Here is a 26,010-nt window from a genome sequence, read left to right as displayed (position 1 = left end):
CAAAAGTGGAAGTGAGTGAGTGTTCCTGAAATTCAGATTACAGAAGTTTCTTTTGGATACTGATGGTGAGCTTTAGCTATGATCAGTTTTGCAAACTGATCTTTAGGGCCCTAAAATGAATGAAACGTTTTTAGTTAAAAGATATTTGCATGTATTGGAGGGATTACTGAAAGTGAACATTTTTTTTTAAATAGTAACTAACTATTAACAGCTTTCTCTAGCTGCAAGTATGAAACAATGTTTCCTCATCAGTTTTTCCTTCTGTTTGCGATCACTCCTATGCCTTACCCTGAGTAGAATTTCGCCCCAGCAGGTTAATAGGCTGCAACACACAAAAAGGGCCAATGAATCTGTTTGTTACAGTCTACTTACTAAAGCTGTGGCTACAATACTCCAGTGCTGAAGTCAGTGAAAAGGCATCATCCAAATACAATCCAAGGAAAATGCAAGCTGATACAGCACAAAGATGCTTTGTTTAAGAATGGCAGAAATTTCCAGCAACTATCTGGAAAAAAAAAAAAAAAAATGCAGGATGGGAGGGAATGTAATCAAATAACAAAACAAACCCAAACTAAAAGAGAATCTTTATAAACCAGCACAAGGACACTTTGTTTTTAAGTGCACACAATGAATTTTAAAGATCTTTGTTCAGAAGGGAAATAAAGTATTATGAAGGACTGACACATTTGATGGATGGATGGTTTCTGAAAAACCACATTATCAATTACTTTTTCCTTGTTTGGCTCCAGTCCAGTAATTTTTATTTGAACAAGCCACATGCTAGCATGGTTTTGATTGCGGGAAGTGACTGGTTGTTGTTAAAGGCTACTATTTCACTGATGAGCTTATCTCTTCCCACCCCCTCCCCGTTCTGATGGGACTCTGATATGAAAGGCACAGCTTCAGTTGTTATAAACAGAGTCAGGGATTGTTTGATAGACCCACCCGTGTTTTGCTTTCAGCCTTCCGTGGTACAATACGGACAATGTATTCAGCAGTGCTTCAGAAAACAAACGAATTTGGCTTATTTCTGTCTTTGACTTTGATATGAAATTTTGATTTTTTTCTGGCATTCAAAGCTCTCATAAATCTAAGTTTGCTAGCAAAAAACAGTTCTGAATATGGTATGTGTGTGTGTGTGTGTGTGTTTGTTTTTTTACATAAGACTACTATCTCAAGTGAACCTTGCTGAGAAAAAAGAATCTTTATGAAAGAGTCAACCTAAAATGTATCATGGATCTTCTCAAACAATACAGTGCCCTGTTCTTACTTCACGTATTTTTCATCTAATCAAAACAAGTACCTTAGAACATTGTTTATTGGCCTAAACATAAGAAATATAGCTAATTAAACTATATTATTAGGTATTATCAATTTTCCTCTGTAATTAAAGAAAGATTTGGGAGCAGCCATCAGTGGACAGGAAATTATCTATGAAATCAACTGTTGATACTCACGGTGTGTGTATGTGTGTGTGTATCCGCTATTCATGATAACTTCCTTTATGATTAGAGTTTTTGCATGTTACCATGCCTGAAACTTCAAATATTTCTAAATTCCCAGGGTAGTATGTTTACAACAGACTCTGGATAGTTACTTGAGTATGGTTCCTTGTTCTATATTTTAAACATTAATTTTAGTGACTATTTCCTCTGGTGAGAATTAAAAAATAAAAGATATAAAATAAAAAGATGGACTTAGAGACTGGGTCATTTGATTATTCATCAGAACATGAAAACAATTTGAATGAATTAGGATTTAATCTGCTCAATGGAGGAAATATAAATTTAGCAACCATTTGCTGATTCACTGGTTCCTATCAAAATTCTCCTTAAGAAGATCCCATAGCATAGCGAGGTTTATAAAATTTATTATTAGCCACAACTTACTCCCTGAAAACAAAATGAAAAAAAAAAACAAAAGATATTTTATATCAAAATTATGTATCATACTTTTGATATAGGAGTATAAATGTCATACTCCTTTCTGACCTAGAAAAGGATGGTTTGAAAACAGCAGAAAACAAAACAACACTTCTAGAGAAACAGTCCTGGATTTGAATATTACTCTGCAATTTGCAGGCTGGGTGGATTTATGCAAGTCTGGGAACCTGTCCAATAGTCCGTGGGCTCACCTTTAAGGTGAAGATGAGATGGAGATTAAGGCATCGAGGTAGATTATTTATATGACAATGTCTGGCATACTTAGTAAATGTTAGCTACCAGTGGGCTTGATTACATGAACCTAACTGTGAAATAAATACAGGTCCTTCCTAGGACATACTAGAAGGCCATGAGGCAAGGTTCATAAGAGAAATTACAGGCTTTCTAGCCCCCTAAGTCTTGACCCTCAAAATGTTAAAAACAAAATTACACATCCCTTTTTATCACTATTTAAATTTCCAGTTGAATTGACTAATTAGTACTTTATTTGGCAATTCCTTCTCCCTAAGCTATGACTTTGTATATATCTGGTTTTAATAATTAGTAAAGTTCTAGTTGTGCATGCAGTAGCTTTACAGATAATAAAAATTTAATTAAACTTACTTTGATGCAACTTTGATTATAAGTTTTCCTAAGCATTGCATAAATAATTCAAAAATGTATGTGACTAACATACTTCATTCAACAAAAAGTGAATTTTCAAAACTAAGTGTCAAATATGGTTGTTTGTGTTAGGCTATTGTAAACACCCTGCCCTCAAACAGATAGAAAATGTACAGTTAGGCTATTTTTTGCCAGTGCAGTTTTTACTATCTAGCGTTTTTATATCTTTGAGTAGATTTCTGAATCTGACTAATTCTTACAAGATGATTCACATGTTTACTGTTTTTGGAGCAAGTTGTTAGAGAACACTGATTGCTGCATAGCAATCTAAATGTTATAAAAATGTTTCTAGATACAATTTGCAATAAATATTTGACAATTCTTTATTTCACATTTTCAGTCTTATTAAAATATACATGACAATTACCATCATAATAAATCATTTTCTACACGATAAAGTATATGTCTTAAAATTTTCAAAGAATATGAAATCCTCCCAGGACTTAAAAACAAACTGTTTCCTTTCAAGAAAGCATAAGCACCAAATTGCTTAAGCCTGTAAAGGAAAAATAGTCTATGCTGCTGTTTAAATCCTTGATGAACGTCATTCCTGGAGATTATAAGATTATTTCCAGCATGGCTTCCCTTTTAAAAGCCTTAATTTCTCTTTTAAATTCTCTCTGGATAAATTCTAAAAAGTGCCTCAGTTTGGATTATAAACTTAGAATGGAGAACGAGTGAGCAAAAATTGTCAGATTCAGAAATCAACCCTAAGCTACAAAAACACTGCACAGTAGTAACTGTGCTGGGGAAAGGTATGCCAATCATGCTATTGGTAACTTTGCTGTGAGATGAGGCGAGATGAGCAAGGAACGTGGCTAGACTGAACAATGGCTGGGTGGTGTCTACGATTGAGCAGTTCAAGGGGCAGCTCTAGTGGAGTGGAAACAAGTGGAATCTGAAAGCTCAGGTTTGATTCCCAACTTCCTTGTTTACTAGCTGTATAACTTTCAAGAGGCCATTGGTTTCTCTGAACATCAGTTTCCTGGTCTGTAAAATGGGATTTTAATACCCATCCATCCTATCTCTCGCTACCTTTGCATACTACCAGATGTAATAATATGTGGCAGCCCTAGGTAAACCCCTGTGGTCCATACAGAGATAAGGTATCAGATGGTCTCTCTTATGGAGCTATTTAATAAAACTCTATAATTAAATCACTCAAATCTTGTTCTATATAAAACCAAGCAGCGAAGGCGGGGGTGTCTCCATGAATGAAAATTTCCCAGAATATCATAGTCTTTTCTAAAAGTAGTAGTGCATTGGATCAGATATTACACTGTGAATGATGGCTCATTCACACTATTTTACAAGGATTTCTTGTAAAAAGAGAGTCATGTGATTTACCAGAAGTGTTCCAGGCTACATAACGTTGAAGACAAGTCCTGAATTGAATTATAGCAGTGGGAGCCCACAGACTAGCATTAAGATTATAGACCCTTATGGTTTTGCTCACTTTACAAGACAACTGATCAATTTTCAACAAAATGTGTCTGCTTCCACTTCCCCCAAATAATATTCATTCCAGAAGTTCATTTCTTTGGAAGAGGGAAAGAAAAGGTGATCAAGCTTAGCAGATGATCCTGAATCCAAATCTATTCTATATGACCAATGCAAGTCCCAAATTATATTTTTCGAGCTGCAAATGTTTGCATTTAGAATGGAGGGATCATACCTCCTTTATGGAGGAGAAATCAGAAAGGTTAAAAGAGTAGGCAAAGTTAATGAGATCATGGTTAATTGTGAATTTTCACAGTTCCAGTGAAAATAATACTAGACTTTCATGAATTATTTTCTCGTACAAAGCAGTATGGTATTTAGTTATACTTTCCTACACCTACCCCATTCCCACGCCACCCATTTCAGAAAGTAAATCCGTAGTTTTTCTCCTGTAATATCTACCCTGCAAGCTGTTGTGATAGTTAGCATGAGTGGGAGCCTGTGTGAAGGTGTGGTAAGAGCAGCTGAATAGGTGTGAACCCTGCTGTTGTGAAAAGTAAAAGGACTCGCGCTTAAAGGGCCCAGATCCATTTTCACAGAGCAGGCAAAGAGCATGGGAACATTTGGAACTGAGAGGCAATAAATCAAAAATAGCCACATTTGCTGCTAAATTCCCTTATCCTGGCACATATTAGGTGTTCAATAAATATTTGATGGAGGAATAAATTATTTACAGCATATAACCTAAGGGGAAACAATATGTTTGCTTTGCATGTCACTTTAAGATTGAAAGCCCCAGGCTTAGTTTGCAACCGGAATGCTGCTTTGGAGTCCGCCCCCCCCACCCCCCCCACCCCCCCCCCCCGGCCGCCCCCAAGGCCCAACAGTGAGGTAGGGATAAGACAAGCCCTCAAGTGACTGACGTCGCAGCTTTGCTCAACAGTTTGGGAGAACTGCAATGAGAGAAGAGAAGACACTTTCTGTGTTGGGACACCGGGCTGGGCTATGGGTTGCTTCACTTGGCATCCTTCCGAAACATCCCTTGAATTATGTAGATCTGCTACATGGTCAAAATGTGAAACATATCCAAGTGCTGTATTTTAAAATTGTACTCAATAAAAAATAAACAACCTTATTTCTCCAACCACTCTTCTGTTGACACAAACTGTCAAGAGAGATTAGGAAGAAAGGCCCCTAATACAAGTATTTGATACTTCCTAACAGAGCATAGTTTCCCCTTTGTCCACTGACCCTTTCAATAGCTCTTCAGGTTCTATTATCAGGATTCTCATTCCCTGTCCTGGGAAATAACTGCATAGCATTTCCATAAATATGGCCCAAATGATGCTGAAGATTTCTGTATTGACACAGCATGGCTTTCACTCATTAATGCCTCCAACAAATATTTACTGAGCACCAAGTATGTGTCAGACATCATTCTAGGCATTTGGAGTGAGGCTGTGAACATAACCAGGTCCCTGTTCTCATGGAACTTGCTAACATTCTGGCCAGAACGGGTAACATAGAACCTCCTACAGAGGCACGGTGGGTAATTTAACAAACTATTGAAAAGCTCCAGTGGGAGCAAATAGCCAACCCTAGAATAGTTGCTGGTGTTCTTAGAAGATTCACTGTCCTAGTGTAGAAACTGTATCGCCCAAGTCTTCTAACTTTTGGTTTCTGGGAATGTTTCAAAACAGTGCAGTCCAATGCAAATATGTGAGCGACATAAGGAAACTTAAAATTTTCTAGCATCTGGGTTAAAAAGGTAAAAAGAAAGAGACAAAATTAATTTTAGTAATATATTTTGTCTAACCAATTATATTCAAAATATTGGAATTTCAACGTGATATTATTAATTGTTGAGCTATTTCACTTTTCTTTTTTTGTACTCACTCTTCAAAGTCGGTGTGTATGTGTACTTACAGTGCATCTCATTTTGGACTGGCCACATTTCAAGTGCCAAAAAGCCATGTGTGTCTAGGTATTGGACAGAGGAAGTTCAGAAAACTGCCCATGGAGTCTTTCATTCTCTTATTTTGGGGATGGAGGGGAAGATATATGCTGAACTGAAACATTCTGTGAACTCCAGTTCCAGGATTTTAGTAAACAAATTAGAGGAAGGTGAAGACCATCAGAGCCGTCCTTAGAACCAGCCCTTCAAAGTGCCCAGCACAGAGAGAGGCCCATAGAATGTGCTAGGCTGTACAGTAAGTCATTGTTCGATTCGTCCACTGAGGCAAGGGTTATCATTAAGAAGGGTTTTCCACGAATGCTGAGACATCTCGGCCAACGTCTCAAGTTAGAGTAGGCAAAAGACACTCATAAATACACATCCAAAACTCAGACCATTAGGTTAGCCAACCCCCCACTTTATCTGAATTCCTCCTGCCCGCTCCCCCCCCCCCCCCAAAATGGTGAGAGGCAAGCTAGGAAAGTTGCAAGCCGAGCCGTGCAGCTTCCCCTTAAACCGAGGAGCTGCCCCCGGCTGGACGAGGACTAGGGGTGGATACGCTGCCTGCCCCAGGCTATTCCTTCATGCCACCAAGTCCACTCTCACCTCTTTAGCCACTACCACAGGGATGTCCCTCCCTCAGGCTCTGCCCCCGGACCGCCCCCACCTTTCCAGCCCTAGCCCCCCGCCGTGGCCGACCCGCCATCTCTCGTGCCCCGCGTGGCTTCCTGCCAGTTTCAACCGCGACAAACTCGACTTGCTCCTCCAAAAAGCGGGAAAATGAGGGGCGGTCTTCGTCCTACTGATACGGGGGAGGGAGCATCTCGGGGTGTGGAGGGCCGTTTTCTTCCCTGTGCGGGGGGCCAGCACCTAGATGATACTGTTTTCGTGCGGAGCGACTGAGTCTCTGGGGTGCAGGTGGCTCTCTCGACAAAGTTTCAGACCCCTGCCCCACGGGCCTTCAGCCCCACCCCGAAACTCCAAGGTTACGCCCCCGCGACCCCGGGTCAGAGCGTCTTGGGGAGCTTCCATGCAGAGTTGCTCGGGGGAGGCGGTCCCGCTTTGGGGTTAAACTGCAATCACAGCCCCCTCTGGGCTCGGAGAAGCGCCCCACCCCCACCCCCGCGTCCCCGCCCCTCACCCGGGTCAGCGTCTCGCAGCTCAGTCTCCGGCTCTAAACAAGAACAGGGGCCCGAATCCGCGTTCACACGGAAAATTATGCCGGCTCCAGCGGCGCGTAAAATTCATGTGAACCGAACGATATGGGATCGGCGTGATCCTCCCTTTCTTGTCTCAACAGGGGTTTCGCAGCGTTACACAAGGCCGAGCTTGTCTCTTTAAGGAGACATTGGACCCTAATTAGTCCGCATTCCTGGCGCGGCCCGGAGCAAGGGGCCGAGGGTGCTTGGGTTGGAGGGGAGCGGCTGGGAGGACGAGCCTCGGAAGGAGATCTTCTGACTAGCCTCTAGTCTCACCGCCACCCCCCCTTTATTTTGCCGCCACCATCGCCGCCAACACCCAGTTCTGAAGATGCAGCCAGGGCAGCAGCAACAGCAGCAGCAGTCACCGCTGCTCCCATGCCCACGTTACTTTGATTGACAGCCGAACAAATGTTTCCCAGGTTCGAACGCTCGCGCTAAGGAACTTCAGCCAAGGCGAAGCTCCGCCTTGGGCGGGCCATCTCCGCCCCGCCTCCGCTAACCCCATCCTGTTCCATTCATTGGTCCGAGCCACCGACGACGCCCGGCCCCCACGTGGGTTCCAGCCCGGCTGGCTCCTCCCCGCTAGCTCGCCATTTGTCAGCAATGAAATGATGGGCAGTAACACAGAACGGCGATTAATGTTCAGCCATCTCTGATTGGTTGCTGGAGACGCCTACTGCGCCGGGGGTGGGCGGGGCGCTTGAAGATCGCCCCAGAGCGGTCGCGTGGCCGGCCGGTGATTGTAGTCAATCTGGCCGAATCCTCAGCCGCGGTCGCCGGGGGTGGACTACATCTCCCGGGATGCTCCGCGGTCCCTCCACGGACGGTTGTGAATATGTATCAGAATGTTAATGATTAGCCGCTGCTAAATTTGGTCAAAGAAGTCACCTACACAGAGCGTGTTGTTAGAGCTGTTCTGAGCGGGTGTTTGAGCTGTTGGCTGCTTTCTTTCCCCTCTCTCACACACTTGTATATTATTTTGAGGTGCTGTTCGCAGAGTTTGAAAGGAGAGAGAATTAAAAAAAAAAAAAAAGCCGCAAGCGTTCCACTCTCTTTTATTTTTATAATCCCCTTCAATTTGGGGTTAAAAAAAAAGACGAGAAAACAGGAAGGAAGAAAAATAAGGAAATGAGATGTGGTAAAAGAAGCTAAAAGGTGCCTTTTTAAAGATCGTTGCTGAGGTGAAAAAAAATCTCCAGAGAAACCAAAAAGCACCGCCGAGACCTCTTCCGAACCAAAGGAGTTTGTGTTTGCTTTTAGGAAAGAAGAGAGAGATCATTCATTTGGAGGAATAACAACCAATTAAAAGGCAAATAAAAAAAGTTTGGAGTGGGACGCCGAGCGAGCCAGCGAGCCAGCGAGCGAGCGGGTGGCGCTGCCGGCGGGCGCTGGGGCGCGGAGCTCGCACTTTCCCCGCCCGGGTGAGCGGCGCGACCGCGGCGCCGGGCTCGGCGGGCACGCCTCGGCGGAGCGAACGTCGGAGCGTTGCCGCGGGAGACGCGCGCCGGACAATGCCCGCGGCGGGCCAGTGACGCCCGCGGGGAATGCGGAGCGGCCCGGCTTCCCGCACCCAGCCGCCGCCGCCGCGCGTTTCTGCCGCCCGCGTCACGCGAGACCCGGCGGGGGCCGGGACCGCTCGAGCCGCCCCTCGGACCCGGCCGGCCGCCTCCGCCACCGCCGCCTCCGCCTCCGCCTCCTCCTTCTCGGGGCCATTAAAGCCAATGAGCCGCGCGCCTCTGCCCAGCGCAGCCAACTAAATCGGTTTGGATGATTCGCGACCTGAGCAAGATGTACCCGCAGACCAGACACCCGGTGAGTGCGGGCGACGGGGGCGCTGGCTCGCCCGGCGCCGGGGGATTCTCCGCGTCGCCTTCTGCGCGCCGAGTTGTGTCTTTGGCCGGAGGGGCGTGGAGGTCGGCCCGAACCCCGCGCCCCGCTCGGGGAGTCACCCGCCACTCCTCCGCCTCCACTCCTCCCGGGCACTGGGGCACTTTCGGAGAGGGGGTGCGGAGAAGCAATTGAGTTGTAGCCATTTTCTTATTGTTGTCTTTGAAGCCCCTGGAAGCCGCGCGGAGCCGTTCGCCGTCCCCGCGCCGCGACTCCTGGAGGAGGGGTGGCGAGCGATGGAGGAGGCGCGACTCCGTGCCGGGGCGGGGAGGGCGCCCTCGGCGGCGGCGCGGCGGGTCCGGCGGCGGCTCGGGAGTGCGGGACGCCGGCCCCTCGCGCCGCGGGCCCCGGGGATCAGCGAGCCAGCCGGCCAACCGTGCCCCCTCTCCCGACCTGTCCGCGGCCCGACGCCATGGCGCGCGTCCCCCCGACGGGCCAGTTTCGATTCCGGGTGGGGAGACAGTGGGCGAGGCGCGCCGGCTCCTGGGCGCCCGCCGTTGACGTGGGAGGGGAGCGGGGTCTCGAACTTGTGGGGTCCGGGGCGGGCACGGGGACGCGGGGGCCCGGGGCTAGCCCGCAAGCGGCTTCCGCCGGGCTGTGCGGCCGGGGGAGGGGGCGGGAGGAGAGTTTTAATCGCTCTTTGCCTGCCTGCGCCATGACCCCCCTCCTCCTCCCCCAGCGCCGCGTGGTTTTCTCTCCATCTCTCCGCCTCGCCTGTGCTGTGGGCTAATCAAATATTTTATTGTTGTTCTTTAGGCACCGCATCAGCCTGCTCAACCCTTTAAATTTACAATTTCCGAGTCCTGTGATCGGATTAAGGAAGAGTTTCAGTTTTTACAGGCTCAATACCACAGGTAACGATATTGACTTTAGCTGATCCTCCTATTTGCTTAGTTCTTGTCTTCCCCCCACATACACACACAGCCCCCCTCCTTTTTTTTTTTTTTGTTTTGGCCACCACAAAGGTATTATCGTTTTTCCTTGTGGGCAGAAAGGGCAAGTCAAGGCCTCTTTTCCTCAGGCAGGTGTAAAGAAATTAAGCGTTTCCTCCTTTTCCTGTAAATTAAAAAAAAAAAAGGCCGAGCAATCGAAACTGGGGAGACTTGGAAAACGCTGAGGCCAAACTTTCGATATTGATTTATTGGGGCCAGGAGAATGGAAGGTTGGGAAGGTTCTGGGGCCTTTTGACTTCCTTGGTTCTTTATTACAACGGGCTTGATTCCTTCTTTCTTCTTTCTGCCCTTCCGCTGAAATACCAAGAGCCCAGAGCCGTGGGAAGTCGCCAAGTGGGCGATTTCATTACTTTTATGCTGAAAAGATATTTTCGTCTTAAGAGACAATCATTAGACCTTAGAGTGCCTTTGAAATATTTTTCTTTCGCTGGATTTTCAATGATGTGTAATTCTTACTTCATAAATGCCGGAACCAAAACAAGGCACTGAACCCCATCTACGCCTTGCCCCTGGGTGGTGGTATTCAACTTGTCTCTGTGTTTTGGAGGGAAAAAAATAAGACATCGTTCATAAGACATGCTTGATTCATATTTTTATTAATCTCTTCGTGGAACATTAAAGAAAAAAACTTCTTTGACATTTTGGGGGACTTATTAGTGTTTGGAGATGTAGACATTATTGATGTTTATTTCCGCGTTCTTAAGTGAATTTAGTGAATATTCATTTCTGGATGAGATTATGGAGTTAAATTGGCTAGATGGTTTTTTCTTAAAACAAACAAAAACCCCACATTTGATCCTTGTTGAAAGGGCAAGCCCAGGCTGGTTCCACTCACCCTTTTCTCTCCTGCCTGTTTTTCAGTAATGAGGGTGGTATTTAAGATAGTTGATTTGGCATTTTGTAGGTGATGATTTAGAGGAGGGAGTGTGTCTTCGAAAGATGTTAAGTCAAGGTCTGCGTTGTACTTAGATTTCCTTATTTCTTGAACAGCCTGAAGCTGGAATGTGAGAAACTTGCCAGTGAGAAGACAGAGATGCAGCGGCATTATGTGATGGTAAGAAAACTGTATCACAGATTCAAAGTGCCTATTAGTTTGGGCTACCAAAAGCAAGAATATGTCCAGATTGCTACAGGCTGCAGGATAGAGCGCAGTCACAGTGCTAGCGCAGTTAAAGTTGTGGGAATGTGACCATTAGCAACCTGTAATTCCAGGATGTGTTAACTTGCCTCTGACAACCAGCTTTGATTTGAATTTTCAAAAACTTTAGCTGCGTGGGGTATAATTTTCTGTGCTTTGTTTTTACAGATTGAAAAAACAACCACCTGATTTACATTTTGTTTAGTCACAGGCAGAATGTTTTTGTGTTAGTGGTTTTCTTTGTTGTTTTATTGCTCTCGCTCCAAACAATTTTAACCAGATAATTTTTCAGTAAACTGTTAAAATTTTAATGCATTTTATTTCTTTTAAAGAATGATGGGTAAGGAAAGACACCAGACATCTTTTCAAATTTTCCCTCCCTCCTCCTCCTGCCGCTCTGTATGTTCCTAGTGTGTGTATTTGTGTGTTTTCAATTTCTATAGTGTTACGTTGGTTTGAGGAGTGTTGTAGTCTCCTATATAACCAATTTGTTCTGCCAGAATTTCTGTAATGCCAGTTATACTATATGTTTAAAACATTCAGATCTGCTTTTTCAGAAGTATTACCAAGTGTATTCTTATGTTTGTTCATAAAGGCTCCAGAGTAACTCATTCATTTCCTATCAAGCCTTTTTCCTTTGAATGCATGAACATGAACAGTATGCTAAAAATGAGAAACGGAAGTCTGAAGTAGCATCACCTTTTTGAACAGTTCTTGTCAAAGCATCGGCATTTGTATGAGACACATTGTTTTTGTTATTTATTTGCCCGCTGTGCCTAGGAATTGGAGTCCATAGGGTACCAAATTTTCATCAGACCTTTGTGAGTCATCTGCTTGTGATGTATAAAGACCACTGGAGATGTTAAGAGTGCTATGTTTGAACTTGATTTTCTTAGTTTTGTGAGTTATTGTCTTAGATTCTGTGTGTTAAGGTGGCTTCTAGTTTATTAGGCTAAAGATAGCGGTAGAGTGTTCTTCCTGATGTAGCAGCATTAATAGGATGGATATTTTGGTTTAGGTGAGGCTTTAATGTTTGCTTGGGGACTTTTTGAACAAACTAGGGAGATTGTTTGATGAAAGGCATGAGATTAATTGCTTTTCCTTCTTTGACAGTATTATGAGATGTCCTATGGGTTGAATATAGAAATGCACAAGCAGGTAAGCTATCATTTCTTTATAAGCATTTTAAATGACAGTAATACTGTGCACTTTAGAAAGGAAATTGTATGTTTTGCAGTTTTATTCTGCACATTTTTTGTGGCCACCTGTATTTTACAAGACCGTGTACTGGAGAGAATGCTATTTTTTCAGGTGTGGTTCCCCATCTTTTTTGCGTATCATCCGCATTTTAATCATTTAAGAATGTGATATAAAGTGTCTGAATGCATATTAAACTTTGTACACTTTCAAAAGCAGGATGCTAAAGTTTTAAAATATGTTTTTTTCTTTTGAAAGAATTAATTTGGGCATTGCAAACTTGTCTTATGAAAGCTTTTTTTGGAAAATATTAAGAAGTAAAATTGTAAATTGTGTGGAGCTTTCCTTGGATTGGTGTGAAAGAATGGATAGAGGGTGAGCTGGGAGGATCAAAATGAAATCTGTGGAGCTACAAAAGAAATTGATGTAAATTCCTTGTACTGGTCCCCTGAGGCTACTTACTTGGGTTTTACCAGGAACTGTAACTGTTCTTTCCAGAATTTGTACAGAGTACATGAGCCTGATAGGAGGATGTGATAAGGTTCAACACTGGGTCTTGGGTCTTGAAGTCTAGCAGTTAGTTCAGCCCAAAGGAAAAAAAAAGAAAGAAAGAAAAAAGATAATGATTAGTCAGAAAGCGTTGAGAGGTATGACTGAACCAGACTTTTTTTTTGCAGGAGACTGAATAAAATGGTTTGGTTTAAGTTTCCTAGAAAGAAAAATAGCATATATGTATAAATATTGTTTGGCAATAATCTTCTAGGAGGCATTTATTTTCAGTCATCTAGTGAAAGTGCTTTAGATCTGTCTTATCAACCATTTCAGAATAGTTGTGTTTATGTGTTTACCTGCTGGGAAAAGATGAGGGAAAGCTTAGTGCTTTTCATCTCTTATTTATACTCATGGTGGATGTCATTACCTTCTAAGTTTAAAAAATATGAAATGATCACATATTATTAGGCTCTTACTACTTATGGATTCCTTTTTGGATATGGTTAATTATCACATACGTGAAACATACTCAGATCTTTAAAAGATGACAATTAGACAGTAAAAGCTATCAGATAGTATTTGAAAACAAAAAGTTGGGAAAAAAAAAAAGAGTCGTCACACTGAAGACTTCATTTCAGACACTTTTTTTTACTTCATGTACTATTTGGTTATGTCAGTATTAACATTATAGTATCATTTGCCGTGTGTTAAAATTCTTATTTTGGCATCCTTGCCATTTCTGTTTAGATAAGTAATGTAAATACCTCCTGCTTAAACAAAATCCATCAAACTTATGGATGGGCTCCCCTTAGCTCTACCTTATAGGAATAAATTACATGAGCGATATTGTTTGTTAATTATCCTCAATACATGTCATTTTAGGTCTGGATCTTGTTACATGTCTTTTTTTTTTTTGTCTTCATCTACCACCCAGTACTAATTAGTGTCTTTTTAAAGATTGGACCAGATGATTAATGTCCCTTTATTTCTTCTCCTGTATCTTATTATTTACCATAACCACTTAGTTTCCAGATCTCTTTATACTGTTTACAGTTCTCAGAGACACAGAGCTTGTATGTATTTCTTTTAGGGGGCAGGGGGCGGTATGTGAGATACCTTAATTTTACACATTTTATACTTATGTAATTCTGTCATCTTCTTGTCCAGCTGGCCTCAAATGCCATCCATTTGAAATTGAGAATGGAGTACATTTTCCCTTTTTTTCTCTTGCTTTTAAATTCAATCATATCAAGAATCCTGAGGGCAGTTTATCACATTATGAAATACAGACAGCCCTGCAAACCACCTACTTATTATATTTTCTTTCTTTCCCCCCTTAAGCACAGAGGCATATCTGTCTTTATTTGTTTTCCTAGGCAGACAGCCTTGGTTCCTCTTGGCCTCTCTTCCAGATGCACTTGCTGGATACCCTCATAATGGAAAGCAGCAATAATGCAGAGAAGTTGCCCTGCGGCATAATTGGGCCTAGTTCTCAAGATCGGGTTAGGCTTATTCACTTATTAGATTTGTGTCTCTGAAGGGTTCAAGAGTAGGAGTCCCCGGAGTCCTTGGAAGTACCCTAGTAATTGGTGGCCCTGATATTTGAAACCTTTGTATATTTTTTGGTTAATGCTTCTGTTCTTGGCTGCTGCCAGCCACAGAGTCTTTATTTTTAGAGAAATTTTTCATTGGAACAGAAAATGATGGCTGTGATGGAGTCATGACTCTGTGACTTAGCAAATTGATAAAAGGACAGAAGCACACAGCAGTGACAAGCAGGCTGGGGGGGGGTCTAGTATTATGGTCCCTCCCCTTTCTGTATGATACTCGTCAGTCACCCTGGGCTGGTTCTGTTAGAGGACTATAAAGTGAAACCTATGGGGAATTTGTCATTCTGAAATGAAAGCTAATGTAATTAGTACCAATTAAAGTACATTCAGTAAATTGGATTTAATCTTAATTAAGCCTGCATAATGTTGCCAATTTTTAACAATTATGTTTGAGAACATAATTAATTTAAATTTTGGTAACTGAGTAAATAGCATTAGTCTGGTAGAATTAGTTGATTTTTTTTTTTAAAGGGGAACTCAGTGACATGACACGGAATTAGAGCATAAAATATGAATATAATTTCTGGTAATCTTTAGTAGGATCGATAGAGCTGAGCAGATAAAGCTGGGAAAAAACCCAGAAAGGTTAAAGTGGAGTGTTCTAGGCTATAAAGTGAATTAATGCTTTGCCACTGTCTTAAGTTCTAGCATGAAAGTGAAGATGACAAATGGGACATGGTTAGAAATGGCACGTGTTTCATTGTGATATCTTCATAATGGAATTTTTTAAAATGAAAGAACATTGGCCTTTATTCCTTGAGGATATCCCTAAGTTGGGTTTTTTTGTTTTTTGTTTTGGATGGGATAGGTGGCCCGTGGTTTAGTTGTTACTTTTTTTTTTTTTTCCCCTCTGCTGATTGTTCTTTATAAATACAGTGTGGCTTCTAAATGGGTCAGTGACCGTGGGCAGAACAGGGTGATGCATGCAGTTGATAACATTGCTAAGTGCTGCTTGTTCCCATCCTTCACTCATAATGCTGTAATTAAAGAAGACTGCCCTGATTTAATTTGATTTAATCTGGCAGCGGCAGTTACCACTTTAAAAAGTGAATATTGGATGTAGATTAGGAACAATGGGTATGTAAATTCGACCTATAAGTGTATATATACAATTATTTTTTTTTTTTCAAATCAGAGCAAGAGAACTCCTGTTTCACTACAAGCCATGTAAATTGTATTATGAGACTTGGGCCACAACCGTTTGAGTGCTGCTAAAATATTAATTGAATAGAAATGAAAGGGCCTTGCCAACTGACAGGATATCATAATCATAGCCTCTCTGGTCGATGGTAAATGATGATAAATGACATTAGGAACCTTTTAGCAAACTGTAATAACTACAAGGAGGGAAGCAGTATGGATTTGCATTATATCTGATACCCTCTAGTACCAAGTGGATTGCCAATACTGCTTGTTTAGCATTTTCTAAGGGCAATAGGATATTGATTTCTGACTTACAAGGAACAGCTCTATTTTCACCATTGAAAAGTATTGCAGGTTGTTAAGAAGAAATTGACTTGAGGAGGCCGACTGCTGCCCATCATGGAGCAAATAAAGCAAAACTGCCGAAGCATGGTGGAGCAGCGAGAGGGGCCCTCAGCAATTTGTTGCTATTAATTTACCATGCTCGACAGCAAATCAATCGGCATCTACTTCATCTGCTGGAGAAAATGCTGTCCAGGGCAGATAAAAGGCTCGGCATGGTACAGAGAATAGACTGGATTGGCCAAAAGGAGGCTCCAGTTAATGTGTAAATAAGTGAAATCAAGGCCACAGTTGCAGAGGAAGCTGTTGTTAATTAGGTTGGTGCTTTTTCGTGAACTATTTTAGAAAGCAGCCGAGGATTTGGAGAGTAAAAAGATTTATTGAGGTTGAAGTAATATACGACTGGCCTGGCATTCCAGCCTTGAGTGTACTTGATTCTAGGGTGCAGTAAATTTATTTGGGGACAGTGCTTGCAGTGGAAGTCAATTTGTTTAGAGTTGTGTTTAGACCAGATTTCCCATAAGAAAACTTTTTTTTGGAGCATTACTAATTTCTTACACATCTCTTGTCTTAGATTGTGTATGCTTGGATATGGAGGAGTAGATGTAGGAGTAGGTGTTTGAGAATATAGGCAAAAAGGTGACTGTGGTATTCTTAGGCAGTGACTATTTTTTCAGGAATGGATGTGATTGAACTCTTGTGTGATAATGAAAGTGAATTATCCAAGGTGGGAAGTTCTAGCTGAAAGTAACTAATAAAGCAGTGAAAATTCTGCTGACAGAACTTTCTTTTGCTGTATAAAATTAGGAAATAATAATCTAGAGGGGCTGAACAGTGGTGGACACTGCTGGACTGGAAATTCTCAAAGAGAGATTACAAGTGAAATCTTGATGATTGTGCAAAAAACTCCAGATACAGTTAGAGCGTGGGGAGGGGGTTGTGTTTTTATTTGTTTTTCATTAAGGTTTAAAGCCACCTTTTCTAATTTAAGATTACTTATCCTTCAGTAGTAGTCTGTAATTAACCAAATGGAGGTTATTGGTGGTAAATTTTCCCCTGCCTCTCTGATTTGAACATTTTGGGATGAGGGCCAACTTAAGTCCTATTTTTTAAGTCTAGATATATGTAGATTTTAATTAATTTTTTTCCAAAACAGAGGTTCTAGCATTAGGACAGTTGATACCAAGGGGCAGTGGCTTGGGCGGGACCCATGGAGCTGTCATTTTACATGTCACAGGACCTTCAAGAGAAGTAGATCTGGAGGAGGAAATTTAACCTGTCAGGGCATGTGCATAATTAGGATCATTTTCTGGATCACAGGGTTTCCCCTTTTTCTCTTCTTCCATGTTGGGTTCTTAATTTTCTTTCTGAGGTTTTATAGAATACCTGAAGATTTTTCACCTGAAGCAGTGTTTGTTGAGTGGAATTGGAATTTCCTCTCAGTGGACGTAAATGTTTATTACATATCTGGGTTGTGCTTACCACTGATCTGGGCCCATTGCCAAAATTCTGTACTTCTCACAAAGATCCTAAGAAAGGGATTATATCCCATCAAAGGATGATTAAACAGAATCAGATCTGCGCAAGGTGATACAGTTATTAGGTAGTGGATTCAGGACTTCAGATGAATTTGCCTGGGAGGGTGTTTGCTGGGAGATGGGTCTGCCCTGGGTTGGAGATTCAGGCGCCAGCTCATTTCTGGAGTGGAGAGCCCCTGGGAGGCTGGGCTAGTGCTTCGGTTTGTCCTTGAACCACTGAACTTCAGGCTTATACCCAGACCCCTGCAGCTCTGCCTAGAGTCAGGGCCAGAAGGCTTGGCCTGGACTCTCTCTCCGTCCATACTGCTTTCAGTGGGTGAGAGGGCGAGGGTCGCTTTCTCTTGGAGTCTCCCACAAACGGGGTGAGGAGAGCTGCTTGTTTATCAAGATGAGTTTACTTCCTCCCTGGGTAACCTATTTCTCATTTGTTTACAAACTTGCTTTTCCATTTAACTTTTATCTTTTCCTTGTGGCTTTTAAAACTGCCTGAGGACAACGGGGCTGTTTGTTAATCACCGTCTTGTGGGTTTTTGAAGGGGGAAGCTGGGAGGGGAAAATGTGATGTTTTGTGGCCTCTTTGTAGTTCAGAAAGAGGTTCTTAGATGCAGGAAATTGCACACAACTCAAACTTTTAAATGAAGGCAAATGTTTTGCTTATACTGTTAAAAGACTTTCTTTGCAGCATTCAAACAAAGGGATATTTCCTTTCTCACTGCCCCTTAATCCCTACTGGATATTGCTTATTTTTGTTTAGCTTATTTTATTTGCTGGGCAAAATTCTTTGTATCCTGAATAATATCATTTTGAGCCAGGTTAGACTAGTGGACCGAGGGATAAGATGCATCTTTTTAGGTGCAGTTCCAGCCTCGGTGAAGCCGAGATGGTGCAGGCACTGGCCCATTGTTCTCACATTCTTCGTTTTGTCTTTCCTAGAATTTTACTTCTTTTTTTTTTTTTTTACTTTTTCTTTTTGTACTATAGAATAGATAAAGTCAATTGGGAATTAAATGTTTCAAATGTGTACTGAGAAGTAATTTGTGTTTGTTTTTAGTGAGAACATTTTTATTTGACATGACTGGATAGACAGGCTTAACACTCCAGGACAGTAATATATTTGATGGCTGCAGAGCCGGTGAAAAGGATGTGATTTTTAGAAGGTATTTTCCCTTGATCCCTCCCCATACCTCCTCTTAAAAAACTCTAGCTCTTTAGCTGCGGTGGCGGATCCAGTGGTCCTGTGGCTAAGTTACGATCAGTTTTGTGAGCTGGGCTGTGGGAGAAAAGCTGGAGGCAGCACGTGTAGGTGTGGGCAACTGAGTAATTTATACTGATAATGATGGGTTGCGAGACTTAGGACTTGACTTGTTCAGAGGAAGTTCACTGCAAACAGAGCTCACCAAATTACTCACTCTAAGGGGGTCGGGCCTGAGAACTTCTGGTCAGAAGCGAAAATTAGAGTCGTTGTGACTCTGCCTTAGCAACAGCTGTCAGTGGTAGCTGCTTTCTATCTGTAAAGAGGGATTTAGCTGGCATTCATCAACGCAAATCTGTATGCCCTCTCTGTTTTCGTTGGCCTTGACCCAGCATTTATGCCAAGCTTTTGCTGTTTCTCTACCACTGAGCCCACCTTTCCTCAGAGAGCTGCCGTGTGTGACAGTACTCTGTCCAGGGGGACAAAGGGAAGGTGTGGGTTTTCTTAGCTGGTTTGTCAAAGAAGCGGAAGAAAAATACCCACAGACACCTCTCAGGTCCTCTGCTGTCTGGTGCATGGGTCACTTTGTCATCATTTTTGAGGATTTTACCCACAAATACTTCACGGTTGTATTGTGGAGGGAGTTTCTGTGATGGATGGACAGAAAGCTGGCTGCTCTACTGGGCTCCACATAAAACCTGGCCAGCCCGCTGCGTCTCAGCCCCGGCAGCTTAGGCATGAGAGGCTGAGGCAAGGAAAATGGATATTGACTTTCTGGTTTCCTAGCAAGCTTATTTCACTTAATTGTTATTATTCTAATTAGGATTCTGTTCTTATTTTCTACATATGTATTCTGCTTCTGAAGGTCTGTGGGTTATTTTGGTTAAAGAATTTGAGAATGCAAGGAAGTATAACTGGAAAGAATTGTAGAAATTATGAGCACTAGTACCCTGTAACACCCTTTCTTTACAGAGAGCTTAAGGCGTTTTATATGTTCTCCTTAATCTTCCTGATGTTCCTGTAGAGCAAGTAGCAAGCTTGGATCCGTGTATTTATTTAAATAGCTTCTGTCAGTGGAGTGCCCGACAGTTTGCCAAGCAGTGTCATTCCACTGCCCTCCTTGAACAGATGACACCGAGGCTTAAGGGCTTAAGAGACTAGCCCAGTGTCACGGTACAGGAGGATCAGCCTGCGGGTGGGGAGACCAGGGTTCACGCGGGTCAGCGGACACCCGAGGTGGCACAGCGAGAGTTGTTGGCAGAAAAGGAAACAGTAGGTTTCTTGACTTCACTTCCAGGGCTCCCTTCACTGACCGCGCTGTTTCCAATCAGCAAATAGTGCGCCTGTTTCTGGGATGTCCTCGGCTGCATGCAACACGAGACAATGGGGACGCTCCCGGCCGTCCAAGAAGTGTTAGAGTGTCACTCTAGCTAGAGACCTGATCTGTGTGTTTGTGTGCGAGCACAGAGCCTCCCTCTCCTCCCTGCTATCCTTCCAGAGTCCAGGCCCCGCCGAAAGGGAGGCTTGGGATCACAAATTAAAATACAGAGCCTGGATCCACTTGGAGCAGAGCGCTTAATGAAACTGGCTGTTTCTGCATTCCTAAAGTATACTGTGCAAACACTAGACGTGAACTTGTTTCTTGCCAGTCTCCTCTCTCCCACTAGAAGGTAAGGCTCTGTGGGAACAGGGGTGTTTATTGTTCTCTGCTGTGTCCCCAGTGCTGAGAACTGCCTGTCACACAGTAGGTGGTCATGAAATATTTGGTGAGTGAGGGAATCCCTGCATTCAGATCGAGCTAGCCAAGAATATGCGCGATTTAATATTTTTAAGGGCATATTGTGGTTGTAGGATAACAAACGCTGAGCTTCCAAGCCTCGTTAGGCCTGTGGTGCCTACTTGTTAAATTTGTGGAAAAATGACAAGTGGAAAGACAAAGTAAAAGCAACTGAGCTCAGTTTGCTTTTCAGGAGTGAGTTAGGCTAGTTAAAGTAGAATATATGTGTTTTAGCATGTGGAATTTGCCTTCTTAAAGATGAAAACATGAATCTTTCCTAACTGAATTTAAAATTCAGTTTGGATATCACTCTATCACTAGTCGCTGTGTATCTGAAGAATTCTTTTACTATTAATAGGTCTGTGTACATGTGGTTTGAGTGAGTGTGGGGAGATATTGATCTTAGCCATACTGTGGTGTGTTTAGCTAACTTCTTTCCAAATCAGTAAAAATGCAGGCTTCTGGTTCTTTTCAAGGGACAAGGAACTTTGAATATATCTTAGTTTTTTATTGGTGGAGATGGTACCGTGTCGTTACAAGAGTAGTAATCATAACAGTAAGTGATTTTAGAGAGCTTGCTGTGCAGATAATATTTTACTTATTCTCACAATAACCTTATGAGGTTATTACTGTGTATTATTATTTCCATTTTGTATATGAGGAGGCTGAGACACATAGAAATTAAGTAAGTTCTCGAGATCAGCCAACCAGTAAAATAGATCCTGGGTTTCGCTCAATTTCAGATCACTGGTATGATAGATACTTCTGTCAATTCTCCAGACATTTCAGATGCTGTGTTTGGAATACTCTACTACTTCCCCCAAAGTACTTGACTGAGTCAGGAGATTCAGATTCTAGTTCTGACCTTGCCGGTAACCAGTTGTGTGTTATTGCTGAGTACCTTAACTTCTCAAGACTGTACTTTTCTCAGCTTAAAATTGGAGTGTAAGTGAACACTGAGATCTCTTTTAGTTCCTTTGGTCTAAAATGACCATTTGGTTTTGGTTATTTTCTATGACCCAATGAACAGAAGTGAGACTTCTTTTTAGTCTCAGAAAGTCCCTTTTAACACCTGTTTTCAGAGTTTTTTTTTTTTTGTTGTTCACGCCGTGGTTGTCGGGATCTTAGTTCCCTGACTAGGGATAGAACCTGGCCCCGGCAGTGACAGCGATGAGTCCTAACCACTGGACCACCAGGGAATTCCCAAAAATTATATGTATTTTATATGTATATAATAGAATTCCAGTGCTGCTTTAAAGTGATTAATTTTTATGTTTTTCATTTGGCATATATAGTGTTAAAAAATTTAATCATACAACTTCTGAAATAACATGAATTATAATGTGATCCAGTAATTTTCTCCCAAAGTGTTAAGGGGGGGGGGGTGTATATGTAGTAGTTTATTACCTGTTGTGTAATTAGCTCCTGGGATTAGTTACCCTTCCAGAATCCAGTGCCGATGTCAGTTTCTTTAGCTAAGGTTTACCCTGATGACACTGCAGGCCTGTAAACTGGCTTACAATGAACTTGAGATCTTAAGTCCTTGGGTTTCTCACATTGCCCTTTACTTAGAGAAGGTTTGGACTTTTCAACTTGGTTTATAATAAGTTAACTGTAATTAAATAAAAGAAGGGGGAAATGTATAATCTTGACCTTTGATGAATCAAGGACATAGTAGAGATCAGTAGTGATCATAGTAGAGATCATAGTAGAGATCCATCACTAAGGTATAAGCTCCAAAAGAGAAGAATGTGTTGTGTTACTCCTGTATTTCTGGCATCTGAAACAATCTTTGGAACTAAACAGAGGAGACGCTGGAGCAACTGAAGGGATGCTTTAATTTTTCATTGCACTGCATTTCCTGTAGTAGAGTGTCAACCACCAGTATATAAATAAGCTTTGTTTCTGAGCTCTTAGGCAGGACTCTTAGGAAGAGTAACGATGGCCTCGATAGGCAATCCGAGGTTAGGAGTTCTCATTGCAGTTCTGCTACAGGCCCTTGAGCTGGCAGTTGGGCAGTTTTAAAATTTAGGATTGGATTCATCTCCAGATGAATGGAAGTCCAGATGGGGGGGTCCTTGGCTGGGTTTTAAAGTATCCACAAAGTCCTTGAACTTATATCCAAAATTGTATGCTTTATTCTGTGGGAGAAGAGTTCATAGCACTCATTGATCCAGTGAGGAAACCTGGACCCAAATGGAGGAGTTTGGGAACTATTTCTCTAGAGCAGTGGTGTCAAACAGGGCAGTTCCTTTCTCCCAAGGACATTTGACAGTATCTGCAGATATCTCTGGTTGTCACAACTCAGAGGTGCTACTGGCATCTAATGGGTAGAGGCCAAGCATCAGCCTTGTTTGGCTTCTAGTTAATTACATAATTTTGAGAGAACTTGTCAAACCATACTTGTATTTTCACGTTTTCTTATGCTGTTCTTATGATGATTAGCAAAGTAGGGTTGTTGGTGGTGGGTTCTTATTTACATGATCTTACATGATCTTCTGTAATCATCTTTTTCATTGGAAATTTCTTGTTTTAAGTGAGGCCCATTTGTCTTGGCTACCCATTGAGGGTCCCAGAATTAGTCTTAATTCTTTTTTTTTTTTTTTTAAGTTTTTTTGATGTGGACCATTTTTAAAGATTTTATTGAATTTGTTACAATACTGCTTCTGTTCTATGTCTTGGTTTTTTGGCGGTGAGGCATGTGGGATCTTAGCTCCCTGACCAGGGATTGAACCCGCATCCCCTGCATTGGAAGGGCGAGGCAAAGTCTTAACCACTGGACCGCTGGGGAAGTCCCAGTCTTACTTCTTAGTTCCTTTCTAGGTAACAGTTTTTCAAAAGTATTGTCCTTCATTAGCCTTCCTTTGTCCATGCTGAACAGTCCCAGTATTTCAGCCATTCTCTGGGATACCTGTTTGGTTATTACCAAGATAGGATAATATCTTGGGCCACCTGAGAATTCAGCATAACACCTTGGCCTGATCTACCCCAGCTGAAAAATCAGGGCAGATCTTACTACCAAATAGTCCTTCTGCTGTTTCACTTAGCTTCTTGATTAGGTCAAAGTGCATTGTGCTTGTGTTTGTCTAGTCCTGACCACATTGTGATAAACAAAATGGAGTCTTGAGTTTTCTAAGTAGCCTGTGAGCCTACTCACATGGGTTTATTCTATTTTTGAATATTTGGGCACTGTTCAGTGAACATGTTTTATTTGGGATTAATTTTTCCCTTTGTATATTCCATTGTGTCATGCTATGAATGTGGGTGACTGTTCTAAAGGCTTTTGATTTTGGGGAGGATGTAGAACTGTTTGAGAGTTTGGCTTATTACCTCTAAGTATGTCTACCTTGGTTAACCTCAAAAAATATTATAGTTCACCTAAAGTGGCCAATAAAAAACGTGGTGGCATTTCCACAGTTACTTGCTTAAGCAATTTTTGGCCCAGTTGGGGAAGACAGAGTGCATGTTTGGGCTTTTTAATGGAAAAATTGTGTCCTGCACTATTCCAGAGTGTCCTTAAACTTTCTCCTTTATGTACGTTCCAGGAATGTGGAGATGACAGCTCTACTTCCTTGTAAGCCTTCAAATTTTTTTTTAAAAATTGTTTACATTTTTGAGGTTTCAGATTTGGGAGACTGGATCAGACATAGTACATTTATGTACAACAACCTTTTTAAACGGCAGCTCACTTTCAAATGCTTGATATGGCTGACCTTAGGAAGGAGACCCATTGTTAGGACATACTTTAACCAGATCTAAGCATAGCCAATAGGATTTTCTTAAAATCTAAGCAAGAATTTAGGATATTTTGCATCAGTTTAGGATGTATATAGAAAAAAATTTGGTAAGATCTTTGTTGGATTTGTATTGTGAGATGGGATTCATGCCAACTTCCCAAGATTTATAAATTCCACTTTTTCTTTGGTATTTGATATTACAGTTTGGGGGCATGCATTTGTCATTTTTGCTTGTTTGTTTGAATCTCGTGCAAAAAATAAACTTTCTAAATCGAAATTTTTAGCTTCTCAAATTGAGATATTTAGAACTAGACCTACAGAGATTAAGATTATAACCTAAAGACTTAAACCTGAAAAAGAACTGAATCCTCATGAGGTTGTTTATTCTTTCTTCACTGGGAGAGTTGCATGATCAGGAGTTGGTAGTGTTGGATACCTGAGATGGAGGGCAAAGGCTATGGTGGCTTATAATCGTTCATTCAGCAAATGCTAATTGACCTCAGACTTTGTGCAGGGTGCTTTGAGGGTTAGGGAGTTAAGGGAGGTAGAACTCTTGCCTCCATGGATTCTAAGCTTTTAATGGCATTTGGACCAGTGTGAACAGTGCATGGCAGTGTGTGGTGATGGCACACTTGTGACATAGGCAGAAGAGGAGGAGGTGTTTCTGGCTTGGAAGTGATTAAGAGTCCTGTTATAGAGGATGTAGGGACATTTTAGCGGGGCCTCAGAGGAGGAGGTCTCTTCGGCAGGAAGAAGGGAAAGGGGAGGATTCCAGGTGGAAGGCACAGAGACAGGAAAGTGTTGTCCACGTTCAGGTGGTGGTTACCGTTTCCAGCTTGGTTGCTTGATAGAGGAGAGAATGGTTGAGGAGGTGGGTTTGGGAAGCATTATGGAAGGCCTTAAATGCTGGTTCTATTACATGGGCTATTGAGGGAAAGCGTAGGGCAGAGACTGTGTCGGTTTTGCTTATTTGCTGTATTCTCAGCAAGTAGCATGGGGCCTGGCAGCAAATGTTCAGTAAATGTTGGTTGAAATGATTTGAGTGGAGAGGGACATGAAGGAGAGAGGCTGGGTTGAAGAGGTGACATGTACTAGAAAGGAGGAACCCAAGTGACCCCCGGTTCATTGAATGAGGGGTGTGGAAATGAACAGAGAAGGGCCTAAAACACTGACCTCTGCAGACTCTCAGAATCAAGGTACCATTAATAGAAAAAGAGACCTTGGAGGGGAAACTTGGTCTTGATTATGCTAGGGGATGAGGTGCCTAGGGAGGAGGAAGAGTGATACGAGGAAGAAGAGGGAAGGACAGGGAGTTTGTTGCTTCTCCCCTGCCTTCATATCAGCACCTTCCCTTCATCTCCTGCCAAATCTGTTTTCTTACCAAGAACTTCAGGTATTCTTTTTCAGCAAGATTTGTATTTGTGCCTTAATTCTATACCCAGACCACAGTGGACTTTGCCAGGCAGCCCTCTGTGGGCAGTGGTTTTAGGAACTTATCATTTTAAGGAAGGTGTTTGACCTTTGTGTCAGTGTATGAGAGAGATTTTCTTCATCATTTTGCTTGATTACTGCCATTACCTTTATATAGATATAATAGTGGGAGTTTGCAAATTATCTGATTTTGGCTTTTTTCCTTTTAAAGTTTTTTTTGACATTAAAAATAGGTACAGAATCCTTTAAATTATTCATCAGCTATGGAAATTCTGCTCCAGTCATTCTCTTCTTCTGTTGCTTTTTATTTTCTATCATTTGGCCAACAACTGTGAATAGGTCAGTGATTCTTTATCCTTTTTGTGTTGAGA

General features: G+C 42.2%; 1 protein-coding gene across 11 annotated transcripts in view; it reads left to right on the top strand.

Moving 5' to 3' along the window:
• The first annotated feature begins 7,733 nt into the window (after nucleotides 1-7,733).
• The window catches only part of TLE4 (TLE family member 4, transcriptional corepressor), a 144,567-nt gene continuing 126,290 nt past the window's right edge, over nucleotides 7,734-26,010 (top strand). For 4 of the 11 annotated variants that reach the window (XM_082470956.1, XM_082470955.1, XM_082470952.1 and 1 more), the window contains exons 1-4: nucleotides 8,028-9,014; nucleotides 9,846-9,943; nucleotides 11,033-11,096; nucleotides 12,294-12,338. In XM_082470956.1, coding sequence (XP_082327082.1) covers nucleotides 8,970-9,014; nucleotides 9,846-9,943; nucleotides 11,033-11,096; nucleotides 12,294-12,338 — 252 coding nt within the window. In that variant the 5' untranslated portion in view covers nucleotides 8,028-8,969. Of the gene's footprint in view, nucleotides 9,015-9,039; nucleotides 9,541-9,845; nucleotides 9,944-11,032; nucleotides 11,097-12,293; nucleotides 12,339-26,010 lie in introns of those variants that run through there. The other 7 variants (XM_082470958.1, XM_082470957.1, XM_082470954.1 and 4 more) reach the window with 4 other exon arrangements.

The sequence above is a fragment of the Balaenoptera physalus genome (genome assembly GCF_965194825.1).
Source record: "Balaenoptera physalus genome assembly, chromosome: 7".
Lineage (NCBI taxonomy): Eukaryota > Metazoa > Chordata > Mammalia > Artiodactyla > Balaenopteridae > Balaenoptera > Balaenoptera physalus.
This window is presented reverse-complemented; position numbering and strand designations above follow the sequence as displayed.